Source organism: Mus caroli, chromosome 3 (genome assembly GCF_900094665.2).
Source record: "Mus caroli chromosome 3, CAROLI_EIJ_v1.1, whole genome shotgun sequence".
Lineage (NCBI taxonomy): Eukaryota > Metazoa > Chordata > Mammalia > Rodentia > Muridae > Mus > Mus caroli.
Window position 1 is genome coordinate 48,362,429 of NC_034572.1, and position 25,858 is coordinate 48,388,286.

General features: G+C 45.9%; 2 protein-coding genes across 3 annotated transcripts in view; one reads left to right on the top strand and one right to left on the bottom strand.

Moving 5' to 3' along the window:
• Smad9 (SMAD family member 9) overlaps positions 1–14,186 on the top strand; it is a 43,469-nt gene extending 29,283 nt beyond the window's left edge. For both annotated transcript variants that reach the window (XM_021158391.2, XM_029474874.1), the window contains exons 3-6: positions 1,491–1,748; positions 5,017–5,238; positions 10,215–10,471; positions 13,422–14,186. In XM_021158391.2, the coding sequence (XP_021014050.1) occupies positions 1,491–1,748; positions 5,017–5,238; positions 10,215–10,471; positions 13,422–13,565 (881 nt within the window). In that variant the 3' untranslated portion in view covers positions 13,566–14,186. The remainder of the gene's footprint in view (positions 1–1,490; positions 1,749–5,016; positions 5,239–10,214; positions 10,472–13,421) is intronic.
• Positions 14,187–19,358: 5,172 nt separating this feature from the next.
• Positions 19,359–24,216, bottom strand: Rfxap (regulatory factor X associated protein). The gene is made up of 3 exons (XM_021158402.2): positions 23,616–24,216; positions 21,627–21,734; positions 19,359–20,855 (listed from the first exon to the last, which is right to left on the bottom strand). Exons 1-3 carry the CDS (start codon positions 24,009–24,011, stop codon positions 20,745–20,747), a joined length of 615 nt encoding a protein of 204 aa, XP_021014061.1. The 5' UTR covers positions 24,012–24,216; the 3' UTR covers positions 19,359–20,744.
• Between the last annotated feature and the right edge of the window lie 1,642 nt (positions 24,217–25,858).

Sequence of the window (25,858 nt, forward strand, 5' to 3'; positions counted from 1 at the left end):
CCCCTTTGTGATCATCAGCAGGTATCTGCCCCCATATATACTCAGAAAATAAATCTTTCACGAATATTTTAGGAGTAACAGTTCTAAAATGTGATTACTAATAGGATGTGTATAAAGATGCACTTCGTTTTCTTTTTTAGGTACTTATCCAAAAGCCAAATTTTATAGTTTTTTGAGTTTTCATTTCAGTTTAGAATTCTCTTAAGATAAATGTCTGAATATTTTACATATATAGATAGCTTTTGTGTCTTTAGTTGTAGGTTTAAATTTCTAAAAAGATGAGCTGGGATTATATAATTTAAAATCATGTATAATATTAATTTAAAATAATATTTAAGCTAAGGTTTTTTTTTTCCACTCCTAACAACTTTTTAATAGAACGAGGTGATTTTCCTTACAGGAATGGAGCTGAAACTGACCTAGTAGCCCCCTCCTTGAGGGCTGGTTCTCAGTATCTGAAGAGGTTATGCAAGCTTCTACGGAAGAAAACTGGTCCTACCTAGCTGTAAAGCTATGGACCGTGACAATGAGCAGCCTGGCAAGATATCCCCAAGGGTACAGCTGTGGCACTCATATCACAGGAACAACCAACAGCGGTCTAATTTGACAGCCCTCTAGATCCTCAAGTTGTCATTATGGTCAGAACGCCACCCTCGGGGTGTCTTCGGGGTCCAAAAGTGGTCCTCCCATGTTACTAGGAAAACTTGGGTCCCCTCTTTCAGGTTCTGTCTCGTTCATAAAATAATTTGGGCCGGGCAGTGTCTCATGCCTTTAATCTCAAAACTGGAGAGGCAGAGGCAAGTGGATCTCTGAGTTCAAGGACAGCCTGGTCTACAGAGTGAGTTCCAGGATGGCCAGGGCTACACAGAGAAACCCTGCCTTGAAAAACCACCACCACCACCACCACCACCACCATTTTGTAAGTAGCTGTCGCTCATGTTCATTTTAATGAGTGGAGCCCAGGCTGGCACAGGCCTGGAACCCCATGCCCATGGGTTCTACTGCCAGTAGTGGGAAGGCGGAGGAAGGCCAGAAGGGACCTGCTGACCTGAACACACTTAATTGATAGGTTTTCATTGTTGGCTCTGATTTTTTACTTCATTTCTTCATTTACTGCTAATATTTTACCTGGTGGCTTTTAGGTCATTGTGGTAAGGCATAGAATAGTTCAGCAGCAGCAAGGAGTCCGAACTTGGGGCTAGTCATCTAAATAATTCAGTGTGGTCTCTAATGGAAAATATTCTGGGTCTCACCTAGGTTTTATTGCAAACATTTGGAACCAACCTCCTTTGTTTTGTTTTGTTTGTTTTTCGAGACAGGGCTTCTCTGTGTAGCCTTGGCTGTTCTGGAACGCACGCTGTAGACCAGGCTGGCCTTGAACTCTGAAATCCGCCTGCCTCTGCCTCCCGAGTGCTGGGATTAAAGACGTGCACCACCACCGCCTGGCCTAGGTTGCTTAGTGCACCCTCTGGTCTTCTCTTTGTTCCTAGTTCTGCCTCCAGTGCTGGTACCAAGACACAGCGAGTACAACCCTCAGCTCAGCCTCCTGGCCAAGTTCCGAAGTGCCTCGCTGCACAGCGAACCCCTCATGCCGCACAACGCCACTTACCCTGACTCTTTCCAGCAGTCACTCTGTCCCGCACCTCCCTCCTCGCCAGGCCACGTGTTTCCGCAGTCTCCATGCCCCACCAGCTACCCGCATTCCCCCGGAAGTCCTTCCGAGTCAGACAGTCCCTATCAACACTCAGGTCAGTCCGTGGGAAACGGGACGCTTGCGGATGATTTTAAGTGTGGTTGTCGTGTCTTGCACATTTGCAGTGCCTTTCACATCTTGCATGTCAGTGGTTTTGGTTTACAGAGCCTTCTGTGGGCCTGGGCTGTGTAATTCACCCCTCTCTGGAATAACCAGGATTGGACCCATTTTGGAGTAGAACTGCAGACACATATTTTTGGAACCAGTCAGTCCTCTTTCAGATACTAAGTGGAATGGAAAGCCATCCCTGGGCATTTACAAAATACGTGATTATTGGTTGGTTTGTTTAGAAACCTGGTCCTGCTTTTATACAGGGTGGTCTAGAACCCACCATTCTCTTGCCTCAGTTTCCCCAGTGCTGGATCACAGGCACGTGGCACTTTGCTGAGTGTAGAAATAAGATTAACATGGTGTTGTTTAACAAAAATGTAAACATTTAAAGACTGAAAGAAAAGGCTGGCTTGATAGCTCAGCAGGTAAAAGCACTTGTTACATAAGTCTGCCAGCTTGAGTTACATCCCTAGAACTTATTTATGTGAAGTTGTCTTCTGACCTCCACAGGCACTTCATGCACACACAATAACCAACCAACCAACCAACCAACCAACCAACTAACTAATTGGCTAACGAAGTGAGTTTTGGCCTGAGAGCAAGCAGGCCATAAAGAGAACCAAGTTTAGGCCTTTGTTTGCTTGTCTCTGAACAGTCAAAAGGTGTCTTTTACTCCAAAAGCCATGTTCATGAACTCAGGGAAATGCAGAATGAGGCCCCAACTCCGGCTAACACATTCTCTCTCTACTCTGAAAATTCTTCAGGAGCTTCATGCTAGACTGAAAAAGCATATGTAAGAGGAAGGGACCTCTAGGGCAGGGGTCTCAGCTCCCCCTTTAGGATCAAATATCAGATATCCTGCATATCAGATATTTACATTAAAATTCATAACAGTAATAAAATTACAGTTATGAAGTAGGTGCAAAAATAACTTTATGGTGTAGGGGAAATCACCACCGTGGGGGCAGTGCTTATGCTAAGTCCTGTTCCGCAATTGGTTCTTGATCTGTCAGTAAAGAAGCCATGGGCCAATTGCTGGGCAGAAGGCGGGACTTCTGGGTCCTTAGAGGAAAAGAGATGGAAGGAAGGAGAGGTTCTCCATGCTTTGGAGAGAGAAAAGCCAAGCAGCCAAGTGAGGTCTGGGGAGGATCTAGGCCAGTGGCCGTTCCTATAGGTGGGTGGTCAGGGGTGTTTAGCTGGGACTACATGTATTTTAGCAGCTAAAGTTTAGGGCAGGAGGGAGGTATGGAGGTAGGAATATTGTTCAGGGCACACTTTTCCAGGCAGTGGATAGTAGTGCGCAGCAATTGTGTCCTAAGGCAAGTTGAAAAGGAACAGTTGTGTGTGTGTGTCTTTGATCTGTGGATTCAAGGGGAGCTGGATGGGGCCTGGTGGCACAGCCCATTCCTGGAGCTTAGGCAGAGTAGCCAAAACTACATTCAACACACAACATGAGGGAGTGTATTAAAGGGTCACAGCATCAGGAAGGTTGGGGACCACTGCTCTAGTGTGGCTCTATGATGATGTGCTATGGCATCTGCGAAGTTGGTCAAAGAAGAGACACGAAGAAGAGAATTATAGGGGCCTCTTCAATGTGAGATTAATAATATCTGAAGCTGAAAGTAGCCAAAGGCCTGCGTACATACTACTGGCACCCACAGTTATAGTCTAAGGCCTGCAGACACACAGCTGGTGCTCACAGTTACAATCTAAAGCCTCCAGATACAGCTGCCTACAGACACACAGCTGATGCCCACAGTTACAGTCTAAGGCCTGCAGACACACAGCTGGTGCCCAGGGTTACAGTCTAAGGCCTGCAGACACACAGCTGCCTGCAGACACACAGCTGGAGTCCACAGTTACAGTCTAAGGCCTGCAGACACACAGCTGGCTCCCACAGTTACAGTCTAAGGCCTGCAGACACACAGCTGGTGCCCAGGGTTACAGTNGACACACAGCTGGCTCCCACAGTTACAGTCTAAGGCCTGCAGACACACAGCTGGTGCCCAGGGTTACAGTCTAAGGCCTGCAGACACACAGCTGGCACCCACAGTTACAGTCTAAGGCCTGCAGACACACAGCTGGCACCCACAGTTACATTCTAATGCCTGCAGACACACAACTGGCGCCCACAGTTACAGTCTAAGGCCTGCAGACACACAGCTGGCGTCCTTGGATACAGGTTGCCTCACAGTTTTATTCCTAAATCCTTTTTACTTAATGGATAATCACAAACTCACTATATGCAAGCCTTGCCTGAGGTTGCTGAGAAAGAGTTAAGAGATTAACAAAATTTTATTTTTCTCTCAGAGAGCTTATGAGATGTGCAGATATTAAGAGGAACATCTTCCTTCAAAGCGTCTTTGGTGTTTTCTCTTAACCCTTGTTTATAAGTATGCCTTGTATTCTGTCCCTCTCTCCTGTGTCTAACCAAGAGCCTGAAAAGCCGGCTCGCTCAGTACTCACCGCATAGAGAATTGCCCTGCCATGTGTTTGAAACATAGGGTTGGGACCAGTGGCTGGAGGACAGGATAATTATACTGTAAGTTGCATATTTGTAAAATCTCACCTGTACTGGCTGGATTCCACCAGGTTACACTAACAGGAGGATGTCCTCTGTCCTCTTTCTGTCTATGGTCAGACCCTAGCCAAGCTGGGAAGCCAGCTCTCCTTAAGATATACTTATGTTATATGTAAATAGGAGTGTGATCCTTTCTATCTAGATTTTTATTCCTTGAATATAATTCATTCAGTGCTTTCAATTTGGTTTGTTATCATATTCAAACTTGTTATCAATCATTACTGCAGAATTAAGGCTTTTGACACTGGGATTCAGTTCAGTTCTATAACAACAGGATGCTATCTTTCTCTCTAGATGAGGTGGTCGGCTGCCTCTCTCTTAGCTGTGTTTACTCTGGGGCTGGCAACATTTTACACTGGTCTGCCAGGTGCTGTCTTTCCCAGGCCCCTCCTTTCATCACACCTGTAAACAAGAATGTTTACAGATGTCCTCGAAGTGGAAACTAACAGGGAGTGTGGCCTTAAACTCAGGGATACGATGAACACATGAGCAAGCCCAGCCCAGAAGGACTGCAAAGGTTCTACAATTAACATTCTGGTTTAAAGCGGTCACAGCGCTTCCTGTTGCAATCGTGAGCTCCGGAGCCCAGAGGTGACAGTGGTGTGGCACCTTCTCTCTTGGTTTCTTTCAGACTTCCGGCCAGTTTGCTACGAGGAACCCCAGCACTGGTGTTCTGTTGCCTACTACGAACTAAACAACCGGGTCGGAGAGACTTTCCAGGCGTCCTCGCGGAGCGTGCTCATAGACGGCTTCACCGACCCTTCCAATAACAGGAATAGGTTCTGCCTTGGGCTTCTCTCAAATGTAAACAGAAACTCGACCATAGAAAACACCAGGAGGCACATTGGAAAGGGTGAGAACCAGCAGCGGGTCTCCATTGCTGCTTCTGAGCTCCAAGAAGCCTGCTACAGTGGTCCCGTAGGAAGCGTGCTATAGTGGTCCCGTAGGAAGCCCGCTATAGTGGTCCTGTAGAAAGCCCGTCGGAAGAACCCCAGGCACAGTGTCACCCCTGCAAGGGGACATGTGCTCTCGGGGTCTCTTTGCCACTAAAGTCAGTCGACTATCTTCAGGGATGGCCTGGGGTGAGGGCTGTGAGACAGGATAGCCCAAAGGGCCAAACGTCATGGCACAGCCCTGTAAGCCCAGCACTAGAAAGGCTCAGGCAGGAGGCTAACCAACCCGAAGTATAGAAGGTCCTATCTACAAAAATCAACAATAAAACCCATAATAAATATGAAGGCAGGATGAAGTTATTCAATGGAAGGATGTATTATTATTATTATTATATGTATTTTAAGGTTTATTTTATTTTTTATGTCTATGCATACCTACATATATGTATTCGCACCAGAAAAAGCTGTCAGATCCCCCTGGGACTGGGTTTACAGATGGTTTACAGATGGTTGTGAGCCACTGTGGGTGTTGGGAACCGAACCCAGGTCCTCTGCAAAAGCAAGCCAGTGCTCTTAACTGTTGAGCCTTCACCCCAGCCCCTTGTAAGGAATCTTTTAGGCAAATCCTAAAACCAAAACAACACAGGATGATCTCCTGTGGAAAAAACATTGATTTTGACACTGCAGAACATGCCGTGTCCTGAGAAAATGTTCACAGTACATTACTGAATGAAAAAGGCCCCAAAACATCTTGTAGAATAGACTGTAGTTTTAATTAATTAATTTATTTTTAAAGCTGCTCTTACTGCTAGGCTTGGTGGGACATGCCTGTGATCCTAACACTGGGGCAGTAGAGACCAGAGTGTTGGAAGTTCAAGGCCATCCGAATCTACACAGAAAATCTGAGGCTAGCCTGAGCTACACGAGACTGTGACTTAATAAATACAAAATAAATACATAGATGTAACGATGTGTAGGCGAGGTTAGTGTGATTTTTTTCTGGATTGTAGGTTTATGGTTGACTTATTTTCTATGTTTTTCATAGCTGCTGTTTTATGCTGTACTAAGAACCCCAGGGCCTCATGCATCAGGCGGCCTGTCTGTATCTGATGACTTTCCTCTAGTGGGCTCCTTGCTCGTGTGAGGATGGTGCAGGACACAGGCTGTGCCGGGCTTTGGATATCTGAAGCAGTAATGAGAGGGGTGTGGTACAGCTCAGGAGGAGGAGCCAACGGTGTGATTGACAGTAGCGGAACATTCAGTTGCATAATTGAGCAGCCAGTTTATCACTGTCCAGAGCTGCAGACACTCTTGATAATTAGAAGGCAGCAGAGGCCAGGGCAATGCCACATGCAAGCCCCAGGCAGGGGTGAGCTGTGTCAATGGCTGAGGATTTGCTCCAAGGACAGTGGGGTGGGGCAGCAGGGTTCTCTGGGCTGCAGGGGCATCTTGGGCTCCACCTTTTATGCTGACTCCTCCATCTGTATTCTCTGTAGGGCAGTGGGGCTCATTGCCCATCTCTGCCTTTCAACAGTCCCTCTCCAGTGGGAGCTATCTGCAGTTGCAGAAGAGGACCACAGAGACTCACTTGCATGCTGTCCCTCCACACCTAAGTCACACCCAGAGCACTTCTGGTCTTGGCCACCACATGGGGTTGAAAGACAGAGCCCGAGCAGGAATGTAAACCGAGGTCTGGGCAGATCCTGCCTGAGGACTGCCTTGTCTGGATTCTCCTTGTGATCTTGAGTGAACCTTTCCCTCTTGTGAATGTTCTTTTGAGACGAGGTCTTGCTGTGTAGCCCGCACTGGCCTTGAACTGAAGAGACTCCTGCTTCAGCCTCTTAGGGATGGAAGCATGTATTACCATGCCCGTGTGTGTGTGTGTGTGTGTGTGTGTGTGTGTGTGTGTGTGGCTGGGGATTGAACTTGGGACCTCGCTCGTGGAGGTAAATGCTCTCCCACTGAGCCAGCCCTCCGCTGATGCTTTCTTTGAGATCATTAATCCTTATTGCTTGGTGGAAGAACAGGTTTAGGGTTTTAACAGCATGTTTGTTTGTTTCCCCTGCTTTATCAAAGCTGCTCACTTTGGTGAACCTGCTAGCTAATGATGTGTTCTATCAAGGGGTTTGTAACATTTTAGTGCCACAAGAAAAGGCATGTGGTCACTCCTCAGCATTTCATAAAGAGCTAGCGTGGAGGAATACCACATGTCACAAGTACTGATCCCCACTGAGCTTAAATCCTGACAGTTACCAATTCTGACCGTCTACCACCATCCAAGAAAGGAGTGGGCCAGTGAATTACATGAAATGTTGCCCAATGTTCTATGTTTACCATACCATAACATACGCATTGCCTAATTCCAGGGACTACATTGCCACGAAACTCTTCACCTGTGGTTTTCCAAACTGACACAGTAGGGCAGCATGAATTTGTAGGGAAGTACAAATGGCTCCCCCATTAGGCAATGGCTGCCTGAACAGTGTGTTTGCGTGCCCCAGCACCCCAAGTGACTCCATTGCAGGCTCCACCCTGGGAACAGATCTGCCCCAGGTGATCTTGACTCTGACACAGGGTTCAAAGCCATTCTGTTGGCCACATGATGGGCCAAATAAAATCACGTGCTCACGTGACTCCTGGAGATGCTGCTGTCACTTGACATTCAGAGTTCAGTCTTGGGCTCCCCTGGTTTTTTCCTCTAGGGACCCCCCCCTTCCATTTCTCACCTGTGCCAGCATGTGCTGGGTTTGCAGATAAGGCTTCAGCCTGAATGAAAACCACTCCTTAAACACACACAGACCAGGCTCGGATGACAAAAATCTTAGCTTTTATATGCAGTAGGTTCCGGGAGGATTATGCACTTGAAGGTCATTTGGTTCAAATACCCACTAAGCCTGCAGTAGCCCTACTCTGGCTGTTAACACCAGCTGTGGTCCTCTTCTGCAACGGCTGGAGAGGGGCTGTTGAAAGGCAGAGGTGGGCAGCGGACCCCATTGCCCTACAGGGAATACAGGGGGAGGAGCCAGCATAAAAGGCGGAGCCCAAGATGCCCCTGCAGCCCAGAGAACCCTGCTGCCCCACCCCACTGTCCTTGGAGCAAATCCTCAGCCACGGACACAGCTCACCCCTGCCTGGGGCTTGCACTTGGCATTGCCCTGGCCTCTGCTGCCTTCTTATCAGGAGTGTCTGGAGCTCTGGACAGTGATGAACAGGCAGCTTTGAGCTCACTTATACAACTGAATATCCCATCACTGTCTGTCAATCAATGTCAATCACACCCACCCCACTGCACACAGGCATGGCCAGGAGATGCAGCAGAGGCACTGTGTTCTAGCCAATCAGAGATATCCTTCTACTTCCTAAAGATCACCAGTGCCTGAGTTGTGTGTGTGTGTGTGAGTGTGTGTGTGTGTGTGTGTGTGTGTGTATGTGGGTCAGGCCTGATGCCCATCATGGAAGAAAACAGAGTAGAAAGCTGAGGGCAATTAAGAGAGAAGGAGAAAGGAGGGGGAGGGGTAGAAGGTATTGGGAGAGGGAGAAGGGAGGATTTTGTTTGAGTCTGGTTTATTTCTGACACTTACCAGTTCCATGCATTTATGCTTCTTACAGCTGAATAAATCTGTTGTGTGTGAGTGCCCACCACACTTTATTTATTCAGGATGTCCCTTTTGGAATGTAATCCCAGGAATGTTAGGTAGACAGATAAAAGCTACACGTTGCTTGTGCTTTCGCACGGCTGTGTGTGGCACTGTCTCTCAGGGATGCATGTGATTTATAGGGGTGGGTGACATTCCCCTGAAGCCTCTATGCAGAAATATTTTAGTTTTGAGTCAGGGTCTCACTGTGCAGCCCTGGCCGGCCTAAACACTATGTAGACCAAGCTGGTCTCAAACTCACCCTTGGAGTGCTGGAATTAAAGGTGTGTGGCGAAGAGATAGACTTGTAACTGTTAGTAAGATCTTCAAGCCCTGGAGTGGGTGTAGTGAGTGGATTTCAGTAGCACGTAGCTGGGACTCCTGTTATCGCCTTTTGTTTATATGTGGGTATGAAGGACTTTGTAGGGTTTTTCAAGATGTATTTCTTTTGTGTCTAGTATCCTGAAAGCCAATTTTTAAAATTATTTATTTATTTTATTCTTTAGTCCTTTCTACAGTCTTCATTTTCCTCCCTGGTCCACCCCCCCCCATTCCCTGTCCCATACCTCCTCTTCCCCTCTCCAAGAGGATGTCCTCCCCCCCCAGACCTCCCCACTTCCTGGGGCCTCAAGACTCTAGGGTTCGGTGCATCTTCTCTCGCTGAGGCCAGACCAGGCAGTCCTCTGCTGTATCTCTGTCAGGGGCCTCATATCAGCTGGTGTCTGCTGCCTGGTTGATGGTTCAGTGTCAGAGATCTCAGGGGGTCCAGGTTAGTTGAGACTGCTCGTCTTCCCATGGGGCTTGCCCTCCCCCTCAGCTTCTATGGAAGCTAATTTTGAAGTGAGTGAGATCAAAAGTGAGGGAAGCAGTCATAAGTGGGAGGCTATTGACTTGTTCTTGAGAATGGCCATTCATCTGGATCATGGTTTTTTCCCCTTATTTTATGTTTATGGGTGTTTTGCCTGTTTTTATGTCTGCTTGAGTACCGTGTGTATGTAGTACCCATGGAAGCCAGGAGAGGGCGACAGATACTACGAAACTGGAATGAAACTGGATGGTTGTGAGCTTCCTTTTGGGTGCTGGGAGCTGGGCAATCTCTCCATCTGTCAAGGTTGGATTTTTAATGGGTTTGTAGGAAAAGTCAAAGAAAACAAGTGGGGTATTCAGGGCACACTCACCTTCTTTTCTATGGCCAGGGATTATGTAGGAGTTAACCTGACAGTAGCAGGTCCCATCGCGTGAGGTGCTTGGAGCCATTGAAAAGGAAGCAGAGAAGGAAGAACATGGTTTTGTGCCTACAGGTGTGCATTTGTACTACGTTGGGGGCGAGGTGTATGCGGAGTGCGTGAGCGACAGCAGCATCTTTGTCCAGAGCCGGAACTGCAACTACCAGCACGGCTTCCACCCGGCCACCGTCTGCAAGATCCCCAGCGGCTGCAGCCTCAAGGTCTTCAACAACCAGCTCTTCGCCCAGCTGCTCGCCCAGTCCGTGCACCACGGCTTTGAAGTGGTGTATGAGCTGACGAAGATGTGCACGATTCGGATGAGCTTTGTGAAGGTAAGGGTGTTGGCTTTGGGGTTCTAACATGGAAAATGGGAAGAAAGGACAGCACGCTCTTGGCTCAGCTCGGCATTTGCTCAGCTAGTTCACGTGGATAACAGTTTTTCTTTCTAAAAAAAAAAATGTATTGAATCTTGTCTTCTTCTTTTAAAAATTATTTAGTTCAACTTCCACTGCCCATATATTCCTGCATGTAGTGTCACCCAAGGGAACTAGAGTAGATGAGGTCAGCCTACCAGGGGAAACACCCTTTTATAAAACTGGCTCTCCCTAAAACCCATCAACTGTCGTCAGTTAGGGGGGAGGGATTTATGAACCTTCTTCCCACTCTATATTAGAATTCTGACTGGCTCTCTAGTACCTCTCATATATATATATATATGTATGTGTGTGTGTGTATGTGTATATATATATATATATATATATNGTGTATGTGTATATATATATATATATATATATATATGTGTGTGTGTGTGTGTGTGTGTGTGTGTGTGTATGTGTATTTGTGTGTATGTATATGTGTTGTATATATCAGGCAAACTAGAAACTCACAGAGATCCACCTGCATTCTGGAATTAAAGGTGTGTACCACTACAGCAAACAACATCAAACCTTTGGGGAAAATGTTATTAAGTTTATAGGAAGGTAGAGATATAAACTGAAAACAATTATATGAAGATTTATTAAGTGGCAGAGTGGTTGTTTTTGGCATGAGGATGCAGGCATCGGGATGATAATAATGGACAGGATTGAATGCTGCAGAGATGTCCCATCCCTCTCTCAGCCACCAGGCACTGCTGTCCCCCAGTGAAAGAATAAGATCTTCCTCTCAGCTGGGGAAGCTGCTAGAAAAATGTAGGGAATACATTTATAGATAAATTTCAGAAGAAGAGAACTGTCTCTACTCTAAGACAGCGCTAATCAGTGTTGGCACAAAGTGGGGTGGAAACCTTGAGGCAGTTGTGAATGATTCAAGGGAATCACCCTGATACTTAAAAATCTGGACTTGTTCATCAGACTCTGTGCTGAACAGTTTTCACAAACCCTACTCGGGAGAGGGATGGCTTCCTTCACAGCTCTTACATTTTCCTCTACATTTATTTTTATTTTATGTGTATGGGTGTTTTGTTTGCATGTGTGTGCACCACATGCATGCAGTGCCTAAAACTGCCAGAAGAGGGCATCGGTTCCCCTGGAACTGTAGTTACACATGGTTGTGAGCTGCCCTGTGGGTGCTGGGACCATGGGTCCTCTGCAAGGACAGCCAGGGCTGTTAACTGCTGAGCCGTCTCTCCAGTCCCATTTCCCTTTTTAAAAGCTGGGGATGAAACCCAAGGCTTCATGAAGTGAGTTAGTTAAGTGTGGTCTCCTGAGCTACATTCCTAGCCATTCAAAGTTAGTTACCTTGATCAATGAATGTTCTATTTTTCTGTACCCAAATTATATTTTATAATATTGATAATTTTAATCATTATTTTTAAAAACAAGAATAAATATGTATAGTTTACAATTTAAAGGTGCCTTTTTAAAGACACCTTTCCGGTGAGGACAAAACTACTTTATCTTTTGACATTCAAAGCAGAAAGAAAATCCCTGGAAAATTTCCAGGTGCACTGTTGCCTTGCGGCCAGCAGGGGGCACTACCTTGCAGTTAGTGAACTGTCCTTTAAGGGGGGAAGTTGTTTTTCCCAGTTCTTTCTTGTTTTTATTTTAATAAGGATGAACTGTTGGTATCTCATAGGTAATTACTGCAATACAAGCATGCATGGTCACGTGATCATTTCCCAACATCAACTCAGTGTTTCCCAGATACGCAATAAATGTACAGAGCTACAAAATGTCATTCACAGGACACAGGCTGCTACTGCTGTTATGGGGCTTCCCCGACCCCGAGTCCTCCTCCCTCCTCCCTGTGACAGTAGGGAAGAAACTCAGGTCCTCGCACGGGCTAGGCAAGCACTTTAGCACCGAGATTCAATGCCAATCCCGCAAGGACAGAAACAAAATAAAAACTGTCAATTATTTTCTTTCAAGTGACTAGACACTGGTGGTGACCATTGTAAGTGAAAGGCCAGACCATCTTTAAGGTCTTTGTCAGCTCTGAGTTTACTGGCCACAGCTCTCCCTCTTTTAGCCACTCAACAACTATTTACTGAGCAGCTGCCGGGAGCGGCTGTGGGTGCTGGGTGTTGGTAATTCCCAGACCTTGGCCTTATGAAACCAGTGAACTGGTAGCAAGACAGGCAGTAAGCAACAAGTGAGGTGAATGGGTAAAGGAAAGGAGAGAGGGTACAGGCAGGGGAGGCATCAGTGAAGCAGGGTGTGCCCCAGAGGCCTGGATGACCGGGGTCCTTCGTGCAGAAAGCGGTAGAATCTGAGAGAAAAGCCAACTCCACCTACTACCATCTATGTATCTATATCAATCAATCAATCAATCAATATCTATCTTATTTATCTATCTATCAATCATATATGTCATTTTAGTAGCTGTCTCTCTAATCAACGGGGAAAAGTGGGAAATTTCTGAGGGAGCCTGAGACAGAAAAGAAATAAGCTCTAAGCTCTGACATTGCACTCTCAAAGTCAACTACTGATTCTTGCCACTTTGCAATCTCCGGTCTTTAATGAGTCCTAGTTTTGTACAGACACAGGCTTCAGCATGAAGAGTAGGACATGAGGTTGAGCCTCTTTCCCTGTAATGGGGAGATGGCTTGCCAGCTTCTCCATGTGGTATGTAGAGCCCCAGGCACCACTAAATAGGTGTCCAGGTGTAAATGAGCTAACAGAGCCCACCCTGCCTGACCTGGGCCACTCAGAGGAGGAGGCATTGTTCCCTAGAGGCACCGACTTCTCACAGGAAGCCTGGGACCCTGCATTCCCTGGGCTCTGCCTGGTGGCACCTGGCAAAAAGCCACACTTCAGTCTGGGCTCTCTTCTTCCTCTGCAGGGCTGGGGAGCAGAGTATCATCGCCAGGATGTCACGAGCACCCCCTGCTGGATCGAGATCCATCTTCATGGACCGCTGCAGTGGTTGGATAAGGTGCTCACTCAGATGGGCTCCCCACACAACCCTATCTCTTCAGTGTCTTAAGTCACATCGTCAGCCACGTTGCCACAGAACAGACTCGGGCAGGGGCTTCCATCGTGGCAATCGCAGCTAATGCAGGGTTCCGGATGCCGATGTAAATACACGTGTAACGCATCCGAGTCACGTTTATATTACCGTTTGTTTTGTGCTACCTACTTAAAACCTGGGGCCAGGCCAGTGCAGTGTGGTCGAAGAAGCGTGGTTTCTCTCTGATCAGGGAGCCAAGTCTTCTGTGAGAGGGAAACAGCACGGGAGGGCGTCGGCAGAACCCAAGGCCACCGAGTCAGCTCGTCACTCCACAGGAGGTTGTGCCCCACATGGAAAACACAAAGCTGCTTACACAGAAGGAATAGGAGCACTAGAGCAAAATCAGTCACACACAAGTGGTTTTAAAAAGACCCTACTTGCACTGCGAATGGCAAGAAAGAAAACCAAGCTTGTCCAGGGACCTGTGAGATAAAGCCACAGAAACTTTATCTCCGAAGCTGAAATACACATAGCCAGGTACTGTGCTGACATCAGGTACATTCAACCAGATCTAAACTGTGATCGGAGAGGGGGAAACTGTGAAGCTTGGAGTCAGGTGGCCTCAATCTAACACTGTTAAAACAAGCAAGCAGGCAGGCAGGCAGGCAGGCAGGCAGGCAGGCAGGCAGGCAGGCAGGCAGGCAGGCAGGCAGGCAGGCAGGCAAGCAAGCAAGCAAGCAAGCAAGCAAAGCCAAGGCTCATAAGGGAAACTGGCCTGAAAGGAGGCTTGATCCTAAGGGCAGGGTTAGCCCAGAATTCAGACCCGGAAGCACAGGGAACTCCTGCGTCCACTCTGGAAGCCATCTTCCCATCTTCTAGTCTCTCCTGTCTGACCTTGCAGATGGCTGCCTGCCCTATGCACACTACAAACCCCGTGCAGAGATGAAGCCGTAGACTGGAAGGTTGGGAGGGAAGTGCAGGCTAGGTAGGGCATCTCTTGCCTCCTCTTTCCTCCTGGTGACAAATAGCAATTAGTGACAGATGATTCAAACAAGAGCAAAGCCTTGGGAAAGCTCGAGGCATCTTTGGATCTTATTTATGCATCTCTCAGCCTGGCACCTATGTTAAGTTATTAGCTGGTTACATCTGTGCAGCCTCTTCTAAAGCTATTAAATACCTGGCTATAGCTTCCCAGGTGAAGTAGGAATGTTTCATATGCCCTACATTTTTTTTTTTTGAGGAAACAGTGGTAGTGAATAATAAAGCATCTTTAAAAAACACTTTATGTGTATATAGACATGCATATATCAGCTCATTTCCTCTGTTGGATGATAAGGGAAATATCCTCCAGACTTCAAGGTACATGCCACCCATTAGTCACCCCATTGCTTCTAGGTTTACTTCAAGCCCCTTGAAAAGCATTATGTAGGATGGCATTTATGGTTTATTATAGAGCTTCCATAATATGATAGAGATATTATATCAGAAACTCATTTCGTCTCAAACTACCACTTAGAGTGTATAAAAAGAAACCAAGCATGTCGATTCATTAAGTCTGTCTTGTGCATTTGTGTGTACTGGGTACAGTGTCAGGTGCCATGGGATCAAATGCACATTAGAGGCAGTCCCCACCTCCATAATGCCAGACATCTGACAGTAAACCATTTGCACAGACATCAGGTCTCAGAACTTTAAAAACCCCCAACACATGTGAATTTTCTTGGGCTCGAAAAATAACATAATCGAGTTTTAACAATAGTTAAGAGCTCTATTGTAATGACTATATTGGGATTTTATGTCTCCTCAGAACACTTGAGTAATTTATCTTCGCATAACTACTTCCATTCCTAGCCACCCCACCTCCTGGAATCCCTATTTTTCTGATATTTCTCCTGGTTTCTTCCTTGGAAAAGCCATGTGTATGGCAGATCTTCTCTGAGTACCCATCTAAGGACACAAAGCATTGTCCCAGATTTCCAACCGCCCCTTTGATCTCCTCACAAGTGGCCAAATATCCCTGGCAATATGTAGTTGTAAGAAACTATTCAGGAGTAGACGCTTCCGGGTGTAGTGGTACCGTGGTACCTGCCTTTGATCTCAGCAGCAGGGAGACAGAGGCAGGTGGATCCCTGTGAATTCAGGCCTGACCTGGTCTAAATGAGGAGTTACAGGACAGCCAGGGCTATACACTGAAACCCTGTCTCAAAACAAAAGTAGAAGCTTAAAAACAAAAATAAAAACAAACAAACAAATAAACTACTTGGATTTCCTTGCAGTGTTAAGAAATCAAAATATTGAAGTGTGTCTGATTTCTTTGAGAAAGGAATCATGACCTAGGTTCATGTGTATATTATCAGAGAATTTAGCTTTGAAGAGATATAAGTCCTATGCTTGTATAACAGAGTCATATTTTAATGAATTTTTCCCCTTTGGCTGTTAAGAGATCTAAACGTATCATAGCGTAATCGTTGACTTCAACTCCTCTGAGTGACCATGTGGCGATCATGCCATGAAGCTGACAAGCAAACTTATGCTGCGTAGGTTGTTTTACAGGGTGAAGGGGAAAGTGGGCAGCTAGGCCTTTGCACACTGCAAGTTGCCTCAGGCAGGGTCAGGCAATGGAGAACTGTATTGGTTTGGCTTGCCCACAAGACCCAGAATGTTTATCACTATGTACAAGTCAGTATGTGTGAGCCTTAGCAAAAATAAGACATGATCAGTTTGTTTCAGCTAAGTGATAACAACTGTTTCAGAACTAAGAAGACACCACCTTGCTAACATACACACCTCGGTGTTGTGTTGTAGAGACAGCAAAACTCTCTAGCATTTAGAATATTCTTTTCATTATGTTCTAAGGGTGGAGTTATCCTCATAACGACAACAGAAAGAAGAGTGTCACAAAATCATTTTATAAAAATTGCTTGCTGGACTTCAAGCTCCTGCTTAATGCTGAGTATGTTCCAGATATTTCATGTATATATTTAATAAAGTAAAATATACCATGCATTTCACATCGTCTTACCTGCTAGGAGTCAAGAGCCGAACTTTGCAAGGGTAGGTAGCCCTCACATATGTTCATAATAAGTTATTTTTTTTTGGGGGGGGGAGGGAGGTTCAAGACAAGGTTTCTCTGTGTAGCTCTGGCTGTCCTGGAACTCACTTTGTAGACCAGGCTAGCCTCGAACTCAGAAATCCGCCTGCCTCTGCCTCCTGAGTGCTGGGATTAAAGGCATGCACCACCAAGCCCGGCTCTCATGATAAATTCAAATATATATAAAACAGACTGCCAAGATTACTCTTTAATTCCCAGCAGCCTCGCCTTCCTGAAATGCCATACACCATCCTTTGGTAGTCTGTGCTAGACAATGATACACCTTTTGGCTTATTTTTCTCTCAAACTCTAGGAAATACTTCTATGTATATGATCTATGGCTCCTTAAGATGCTTAATCATAAACTGTTCTTCTTAGAAAATGGGATTTCTAAGAATTCTTCATGCTGTAAAAACTTTGGTGGCACTATAAAAAAAAGACATCTTCGAATATTTGGCATTAATGTGTAATTTTAATGATTCTTTGCAGAAGTTTTAGAGGTGTTTAACTACTGCTCCCCAGCTTAGCACCAGGACACACAACTCAAACCCTTTGTATGGTGAAGCTGTTGTTATTAAAAAGTGAATTTAATACACACTGTCGTTTGAGCATCCAACCTTAGCAACTCAACAGCCACGCCCATCAAGGAACATGTCTATAGGAAGATGTTTAGCATGTGATGCTTAAAACACCTGGATATATAGGGAAACTTTCACTAAAAACTCATTTATTTTTCATATGCCATGAAATATGTTTAACTGATTAAAATGTTTTCTACGAGAAGCTTGTGAAATTGCAAATGACTATGAAGTGTTTACAAGCTGCTGTCTGCTTGTTTCCTCTGCCCCAAGATGTCCCACTGATCCTAAGGCTCACAGCTACGAGCTGGCTGGGGTTCGGAAAGCCTCACTCGGTAAGGGGCAGAGTCCGAATAATGTACAATCTGTGTTCTGTTCAAGAAGACTGGGAGATGCATTTTAACCTGAGTAATCCATCCTCTTGCAGCTAAAAGTATTTTAGCTTGTGGTTTAGTGGCTTGGTATACAAGCTAATATTCCATCAGAAAACAAAAACAGCATTTCTAGGTACGCTGTGTGTGTGACATGATGAACTGGGCGCACTTGCACTTTGCTGCTGTTAAAAGTTGTACCATAAATGTAGTTATAGAAGCTACAAGTCTGAAATTAGTCTCCCTGTACCAATGTTAAGGGGTTGGTTTGCTAACTCTGCGAGGCGCTAGAGGAAAATACATTTTCTTTTTCTAATCATGGAGGCTGGGTCCTTCCCTTCCCTGCCCCTCCATAATCCCACCTACTTCTTGAAGGATAAGAACTTACTATGTATTTGCCTTCACCATCTTCTCTGATCGAGTTCGCCATCACTAAGTGTACCAGTTACTCACCGTGACATAAATATTGACTAGAACACCCCAGCTTTGTGGCCTTCAATGCTAAGCCTTTAGTAGCTCTTTTCCAACTGACAGATCTACAGGGTGGTTTTGTCCATCTAAGCAAGGTTTAGCTGGGCTAGGTTGGCATCAAACTTCTCCCAGGGGATGGCTAGTTTATGTCAGTCTCTCTCACTGACATGTGTCAGGCTACCCGATGGTACCATAGAGATCAGACCATGTACCCCTGATTTACCTAAGATTTACTAACTGCAGCTCTTCCACCTGGATCCAAGTTCACAAAATAATGACTCTGAGACTTCATTATGAATGTGTAGGCTGTAAGCTAGGGCTTGTTCCCCGTCTAGCTTGTAACTTATACCATTTATTCTAGTCCTGACACGTGGTTGGCTGCCTCTCCTCAGTTTCATGAGACCATCTTCCTCAGAGTTGGATTGTGAGGACTCTCCCGCTCTCCCAGAATCTTCTCTCCCTCTTGGAACTTCCACCTCCATATTCCTGGCTAAGCTAACAGGCCAACAGCTTTTTATTGACAGGTGATGTTTCCACAGGGTGAACAGATTATCCTGACATTATTGTGCAGGTTACGCTAGGCTCATCACTATGGTAACTGGTTTAAGGCTGGCACAGCATTATTTCTTCTGCTCTATACTGGCCAAAACAAGTCCTATGTCAGTTAATCCTGAACTAAAAGATAGGTAAATAAAAACCTGATGGAAGAAGCTACAGTTGTATGCCAAAAGCCGTCAATATATAGAATGGGAAAGTGTGGGAAACTGCAATACATCTACTCTGAAGCAAAAATCTTACTGATAGGCTTTAAGGGGACAAACATCTCCAATGTGACAGGCAATAATTAAGTTGTACTGCAAACTATCCTAGTTCCTATCTAACTTCATGAATGGGGCATCTACTTCATTCTTAATACCCTAGAGAAAGAATCTCAGCCCTTCAGTGATCTACTTTAGGGCTTAATAAGTATTTAAGCCAATTCCAAGTTCTTAAGACCCAAATCTAATCCCCTTTCATTTCTCTCTATTCATGTTACATTTCCTACTTACTCTTGGTCTGAAGCAGTATAAACTGGGCCATTCTGCTACAAAAGTTCCAACACTCTGATACTGCAACATGACACTGTCAGTACAAATGTACTGGGAAAATTTATAGCCATGCCGGGACCTGTGTGGCTCATGGGCTGCAGAGTGGACAGGCATGCAGGCCTAGAGACAACAAAGCTCCCAGTACTGTAAGCGCAGTACCAAACAGTGATGTGAGTGCATTCCTCTGTAGCCAGTGTGGAGCATCTAAAGAAATAAGTACAGCAGATGACTCAAAGTTCAACGGATGTCCTTTAATGAATAATTTTGGCAAAAGGGTCTTTTTCAGATACACAAGTATAGAACACAAAATGAAGAAAATCACTCTACTTTGTATTTGTTTCTTGTGGTGGTGAGGGTGGGGAGTGGGCTGAGGGCCTTGCACATGCTAGGCAGGTGCAGTAAGGCTAAGCTGCATCCATAGCCCTGTGAGTACTTATCACAGCTACGAGTTTAACATCGGATATATTTCAGAGTTTAGGAATCAACCAACTGATACATTTTGCCTTGAATCACTTATTAACTTACTCTTGGATATACTCTCTTGACATCTGATTCTGTATCTTATGGTATTTTTGCTTTTTTAAAGTTTTCCTAGGAAAAAGTTAAAAAAAAAAAAAAAGTACCTAGATAATCTGCCGTTCCTTTAACAGTAGCTAGGAATATGTGCTCAGTTTTGAAAAGCACTGGCAGCAGTGAGAGTTATTCTACCTTCAGGGCCTCCTTTATGGAGAATAGGAATGACTATAAGAAAACCAACCCTGGCCTGGCCTTGGTGGGCTGAGTACATCTGAACTGTTCACAAAATCAACTGAGGAGACAACCTGCTTTAAAGGAGAGTGACCCCAACCATGGAGGCACCAACTTTAATGTCCTCTCTTTCTCTAGTTACATGAAGAGACAGATCAGTGACCACTTTTCTCATGGGTATAAAGATGCTTAGCTTTCAGAGCTCCACCTTAACTACACAGAAAGGTTACTCCAAGCACCTGACCTTGTGCTGGCCGCAGGTTATCAATGCAGCGGAGAGGCACTGATAGCAAGGAACATTTAGCTGGTGGAATACCACAGACTGCAGAAGGTTAAGATTTCTGACCCTCACTACCGCCTCGCTAGGTCAAGGTCACTGTGGCAGCCCAAAACATACCAGTCCTTTCCAGGGCCTCTTGATGAGAATCACAGCACTGGGTGATCTGATATTACTATTACTTTATGACTTCCACAGAAAGCAACTGGCTCATTCGCTTCAGTAGGCATAACTGAAGAAAAACAGTAAAAACTATAAAGGTGTTTTTTCCAAACTCATAGTGATATGAAACAATTAAATGCAAAAATCCAATACTTATTTATTCTCAAATGTACACGCACATTTACAGAAAGTAGTTTCTCTCTCTCTCTCTCTCTCTTTCTCTTTCTCTCTCTCTCTTTCTCTTTCTCTCTTTTGAGAAAGGAACTTGCTAGGTAGCCCAGGCTGGCTTTGAACTTCGGATCCTCTTGGCTCAGTTTTCCAAGTTCAGGGATTCCAGGTGTGCCCCCCAATGGCTGATTACCAGCATTGTCTTAGGCTAAAAGCACCCATCCATTACAGTAAGGTAGAGCACAGCAGTCTCTGTAAGCCCTCACACTGGCGCTCCCGGGAAATGCTGCTGTCTTTGCTCCAAAACTTGTTGATTTAGTAGCTGCTGCTGTTTCTGTAAAAACTGGACGACTTCTGGACTTCTTAGTAATGACTTAAAAAGAAAAGAGGGAAAAGGATTATTAATAAAATGCTCTATTTTTTGTTTAGGAACAGGTCATACACTATAGACAGGCTGGTTCTGAACTCACAGCAATGCTCCTGGTCTGCCCAAGTCTTTCAAGTGTGGGGTTGTTTTTATAACAAAGTATCAACCATGCTGACCAGTCTTTTATATCTGATGTACTTATTTCTCCAATATCATGCGGCAGTTTAAAATTAGCATTGTCTTTGTTTACATTTCTGTATTGTCAAATTTAAAATCTTTTCTTTATGATTCTTTAATATTATAAAATCTCATTGTAGAAGTTTGAGATAAAATCTAAATTAATTAAAAAAAATCTAATATTCTGCCAAAAACTTACATAGAAAGTATATCATGAGTTAAAGTCTCTCTCTCTCTCTTCTTCAAATTACCATCCAAATATTCCAATATCTTATAAAACACTTGCCCCTTTCCCAATTGACTTTTGGTAATTTCTATCAGTTGTATATTAGAGACCCTTATAAACTATTAGTAATTGTATCTCAATGCCTTTACAGTACTATTCCGTATACTTAGAGTCTATTTTAAAAATCTCATCTTGCTCAGTCAAAGGTCAGTCAGTGAAGAAAACAGGGCTAAAGGTGTTCCTTCCACTGCAGTCCAGGAAGGGGTAGGGTGTGAGGTTCATTGTGTTCAGTGACACGCAGTTCTAGAAAAACAGTTCCACTGAAAACAAGCAGTTTTCACTAACAGATCTGCAACCACTTGACAAGCACTTACCAGTCTTTTCTGATTTAACACTTGCTCTAGAAGAGTAGGTCTTGCAGGGCGATCACCAAAGGATCCTGTTCTCTGTTTGACAATGGAGAGTATGTTGTCTGTGCTTTCCTGGGATCAAAGATAAACATTTAATGCGGTGTTGTAATCCACAACAGCAGGTATAATGAACATCTATCTCTTTGATCTTTTTCCTTTTTCAGGATCAGGTTCTGTGGAACTTTAGGAAGGCCTGTAGCTAAGTCACAGGTACTGGCAGTCATTTCTAAGTAAAAGCCTTCCTTCCTGCAGGCTTCCCAATCTAGGATCTGCAGTCTCTTGCAAGGTCTCAAACTGAAGCTATTTGGTCAGAGGGGAAGTTAATTACCTGTGACCTGTTTTCACTGTTACAAGAGAATGACAAGTGACACCCAAGTCTCACACAGAGCCATCTTTAGTCCAAACAGTCTGCCTGCTTTTGGACAAAATAAATTAACTCAGAGGCAATCTACTGCTAATGAGGTACTGGATTCATACCTGATTCACACCCACAAGAAGAGAGAGGCAGTAAAATACTGCTTACAGAAGCAAACAGCTTTCAGAGTACACTGGCTGGAAGGGGCTAGAAATCACAGCTACGAAGCCACCACTACAGAGCCAACAGGCAAGTTCTGCAACAGCAACCTGTCCCCGAGACACTGAATCCCATTTCAAATTAGTGATGCTTAATCCCATATGTGAACGAATCTAAACACTGGACTTCTCCTCACATAAAAGAATGTTGCTGAGGTTAAGTGAAACATTCTGCCCTTAGTAAAGCCTTGGCCTTTTATCTACGGGCTTCCGAGTTGTCTATTAAAAATCCCCTTCGCACCTTTATCGTGAGATGCTTAACAAACTTTTGTTTTAAGAAGGTTTCCATACATACATGTTTTAGGTCTCAAAATATTAAAAACTCTAAAAGAGGATTCTAGTATCACAAAAGCGAAGATTTTTTTCTTCTAACTCTCCCCAGTTACCCTATTTATAGGACCGCTTCCTTTACATACACAGTACATGGAATGCTATAGCTCACTTGACTATGGAGAGAGAACCTTATGTCTTCACAACTCCAGGCCTTGCACTGTGTAGGTAGGATAATGTTAATACCACACAAATCAGACGTTTATAGTAGCAATAATTTGAGTCATCTAGGCCAAATTTCCACAAATGTTAGAAGTTCCCCTTCAAAAGGAACTTCTGTGGTAAGGAGTCTTTCTACATTTTACGGGTTTTTATTTTTTAAATTTTTATTTATTTATTATATGTAAGTACACTGTAGCTGTCTTCAGACACCCCAGAAGAGGACGTCAGATTTCATTACAGTTGGTTTTGAGCCACCATGTGGTTGCTGGGATTTGAACTCTGGACCTCTGGAAGAGCAGTTGGTGCTCTTAACCACTGAGCCATCTCTCCAGCCCTGTTTTGTTTTTAAACAGCTCTAATACTTAGGTGGACTTTGCTGGGTCTGAGCTGAAATGCACACCACTTATAATTTTCACCTAACCAAAATAAATCCGAAGAAACACTAATTGGGCATTATTTTAAGGGCAAAAGACGAGGGAGCTGAGACTTAAGGGAGATGAATAACGGACCTAAATACAGACAGCTAGCAGCAGAAGCCCAATTGCAGGGCACTGGCGTCTCTCTTCCATGCTTGACTTGAATCAAGCAACGCTCAAGTGTGCTGTGAGTTACTACCCCACTGTCAATCCAACTTTTCTCAGGGGCCAGGGAGTCTAAGAAAAAAACAAAGTCAACAAAGTTACAGAAAACCAACAGGGTGTGTCAACGTACGGATGCCTAGGGGTAGACACTGCGAAGGGTTTACTAACGAGAGGTGTAGATCACCTCCAAAGTGCCCATGTCAGCTGGAGCGGAGGATGAGCCCAGCCCTTGGGGAGACCCTGATTGTGTACCAAGTAGGCTGGCACCCATCTGCCCTGGCCCCGGGGCCCCGAGGAGCAAGCTCACCTCCAGTTTGACGTTGCCTGTGCTGGCCGCGGAGGGGCCGCCAGAGCCCAGTGCCTGGTCGCTCTTCTTCTTCTTGTACTTGTCCTTGTACATCTTGTTGCGGTGCTTCTTGCACATCCAGGGCTTGCGCTGCTTGGCCACCTGGCTGGTGGTCTCGCGGCAGCCCTCGTACGTGCAGGTCTTGGAGCCTCGCCTGCGCGCTGCGCCGCCACCCTCCGCGTCCTCGTCCTCCAGCTCCTCCGGGCTGGCCGCACTCTCGCCGCCGCCCGCCGGGTCCGATGTGTCCAGCAGATCAGCGTCGTCGTCCCCCGCCTCGTCCTCGGCGTCTGCCGCCGCCTCACTCCCCGCCAGGCCCGGCCTCAGAGCGCCGTCCGCCTCGGCCTCGTCCTGCCGCATCACCAGCACCGTCACCGGAGGGGCCGTCCGGGGACTGGAGGTGCTCGGCCCCGAGCCCTCGGGCACAGCCTGCGCCTCCGTGATGCCGCCCGAGCCCGGGTCCGCCACCGCGGCCCGTCAGCACTTGAGAAACACAACCGAATTCGACAAGCGGCTACTCGCTGCACGTCCCGGAGCGGAGCCGCCAGCACTGCACTGCGCGTGCGCGGTAGCGGTCGGCGAGCCTGTGTTTGGGAACTGCGAGATGGGCGGGGTTGAGCAGGTGCGAGACAGAACCGACTGCGCCTGCGCGGCGGCCTTTGGCAAACGATTCCTGGGCGCAGGCTGACCTAGAACCCGGCTGACAGCGGGCGTGGTGCACGCCTTTAATCCCAGCACCCGGGAGTCAGAGGCAGGCGGATTTCTGAGTTCGAGGCCAGCCTGGTCTACAAAGTGAGTTCCAGGACAGCCAGGGCTATTCAGAGAAACCGGTCTCCTTCCAGGCGGGGCAGAACGGCTGGCAGAAGCCCCGATTGCGCCTGCGCAGCTGTCCTCCGCTCGCCTGGCGCTCACCGGTTGGAAGGGCTGGAGAATGGAGACTGGAGGACGGCCAGGAGACTCTTTCTGCCTGGACCCATCCTCCCTGACGGGTTCAAAACGCGTCTCTCCTGGAACGTCTCTGGGTAAATTAGGTTCCCGAGAGGCCTGAAGAGGAGTTTGAAACAACTCGAGGAGGAAACAGTTTATTTGGCTAATGCATCCCAGTCAAGCCCCATGGGGACATGGAGGAAAGCTTAGCTTTTCTACCCAGTGCCGACGCGCCTGCCTTTTCTGACATTCCCAGTAATGGGATTGTTGGCTCATGTGACAGTTCTGTTATTATTTTTCCCACAAGCTGCACGCTGTCTTCCATCGTGGGTGCACAGGTTGGCGTTCACACTAGCAGTGTACGAGAGGTCCCTTTTCTCCATATCCCTCCTACCCCCGCCAGTGCTCCATAGATATCTTATCTCTGATAATAACCGTTTCATCTGGGATGAGATAGATAACACTGTTCTTCAGGATTAGGGGTGTATATTACATACACCTATTGGTCTTTGTATGCTTTCCTTTGTGAACCAACTACATCGCCCATTTCAATAGGATTATTAGGTTATTATTATTATTGCATTTTTTTGAATTCTTTTTTTTTTGTTTTTGTTTTTGTTTTTTTGTTTTTCGAGACAGGGTTTCTCTGTATAGCCTTGGCTATCCTGGAACTCACCCTGTAGACCAGGCTGGCCTCGAACTCAGAAATCCACCTGCCTCTGCCTTCCGAGTGCTGGGATTAAAGGCGTGGGCCACCACGCCCAGCCTTTGTTTGAATTCTTTAGATATTCTGATGTTAACTACTCATCAAATGTAGCTTGCAAACATTCTCTCGCATTATCATCGCGGTGGGAAGCATGGCAGTGTCCATGGTGCTGGAGAAGCGGAGAGTTCTACATCTTGTTCTAGGGCATACAGAAGACTCCCAGGCAGCTAGGAGAAGAGTCTCAAAACCCACCCCCAAAGTGATGCACTTCCTCCAACAAGGCCACACCTCCTCCCACATGGCCACACCTCCTAATAGTGCCATTCCCTGGGCCAAGCACATTGAAACAACCACTGGCGCTAATCTTAGAGCTCACTGATTGGTTAGTTTGACAAACTCTGTAAATCCAGCTGTCGAACCTGCTTCATTCCTAGGGTTGCAGACATGTATGACCATGGTGGGCTTCCGAATGGGTGCTGGGGATGAAATTCTGGTCCTTATTCTTGGAAGGCAGCATGTTACCCATTAAGCTTTCTCCGCAGTTCTCTCTCTCTCTCTCTCTCTCTCTCTCTCT

What these genes read in the sequence shown, in the direction of transcription:
- Rfxap (XM_021158402.2), bottom strand. Translation starts at nt 24,011, where the DNA reads ATGCGGCAGGACGAGGCCGAGGCGGACGGCGCTCTGAGGCCGGGCCTG. An exon ending in CAGGCAACGTCAAACTGGAG is followed by an intron (nt 21,735 to 23,615) that starts GTGAGCTTGCTC and finishes CTTTGATCCCAG; the next exon opens with GAAAGCACAGACAACATACT. An exon ending in TGTTAAATCAGAAAAGACTG is followed by an intron (nt 20,856 to 21,626) that starts GTAAGTGCTTGT and finishes TTTCTTTTTAAG; the next exon opens with TCATTACTAAGAAGTCCAGA.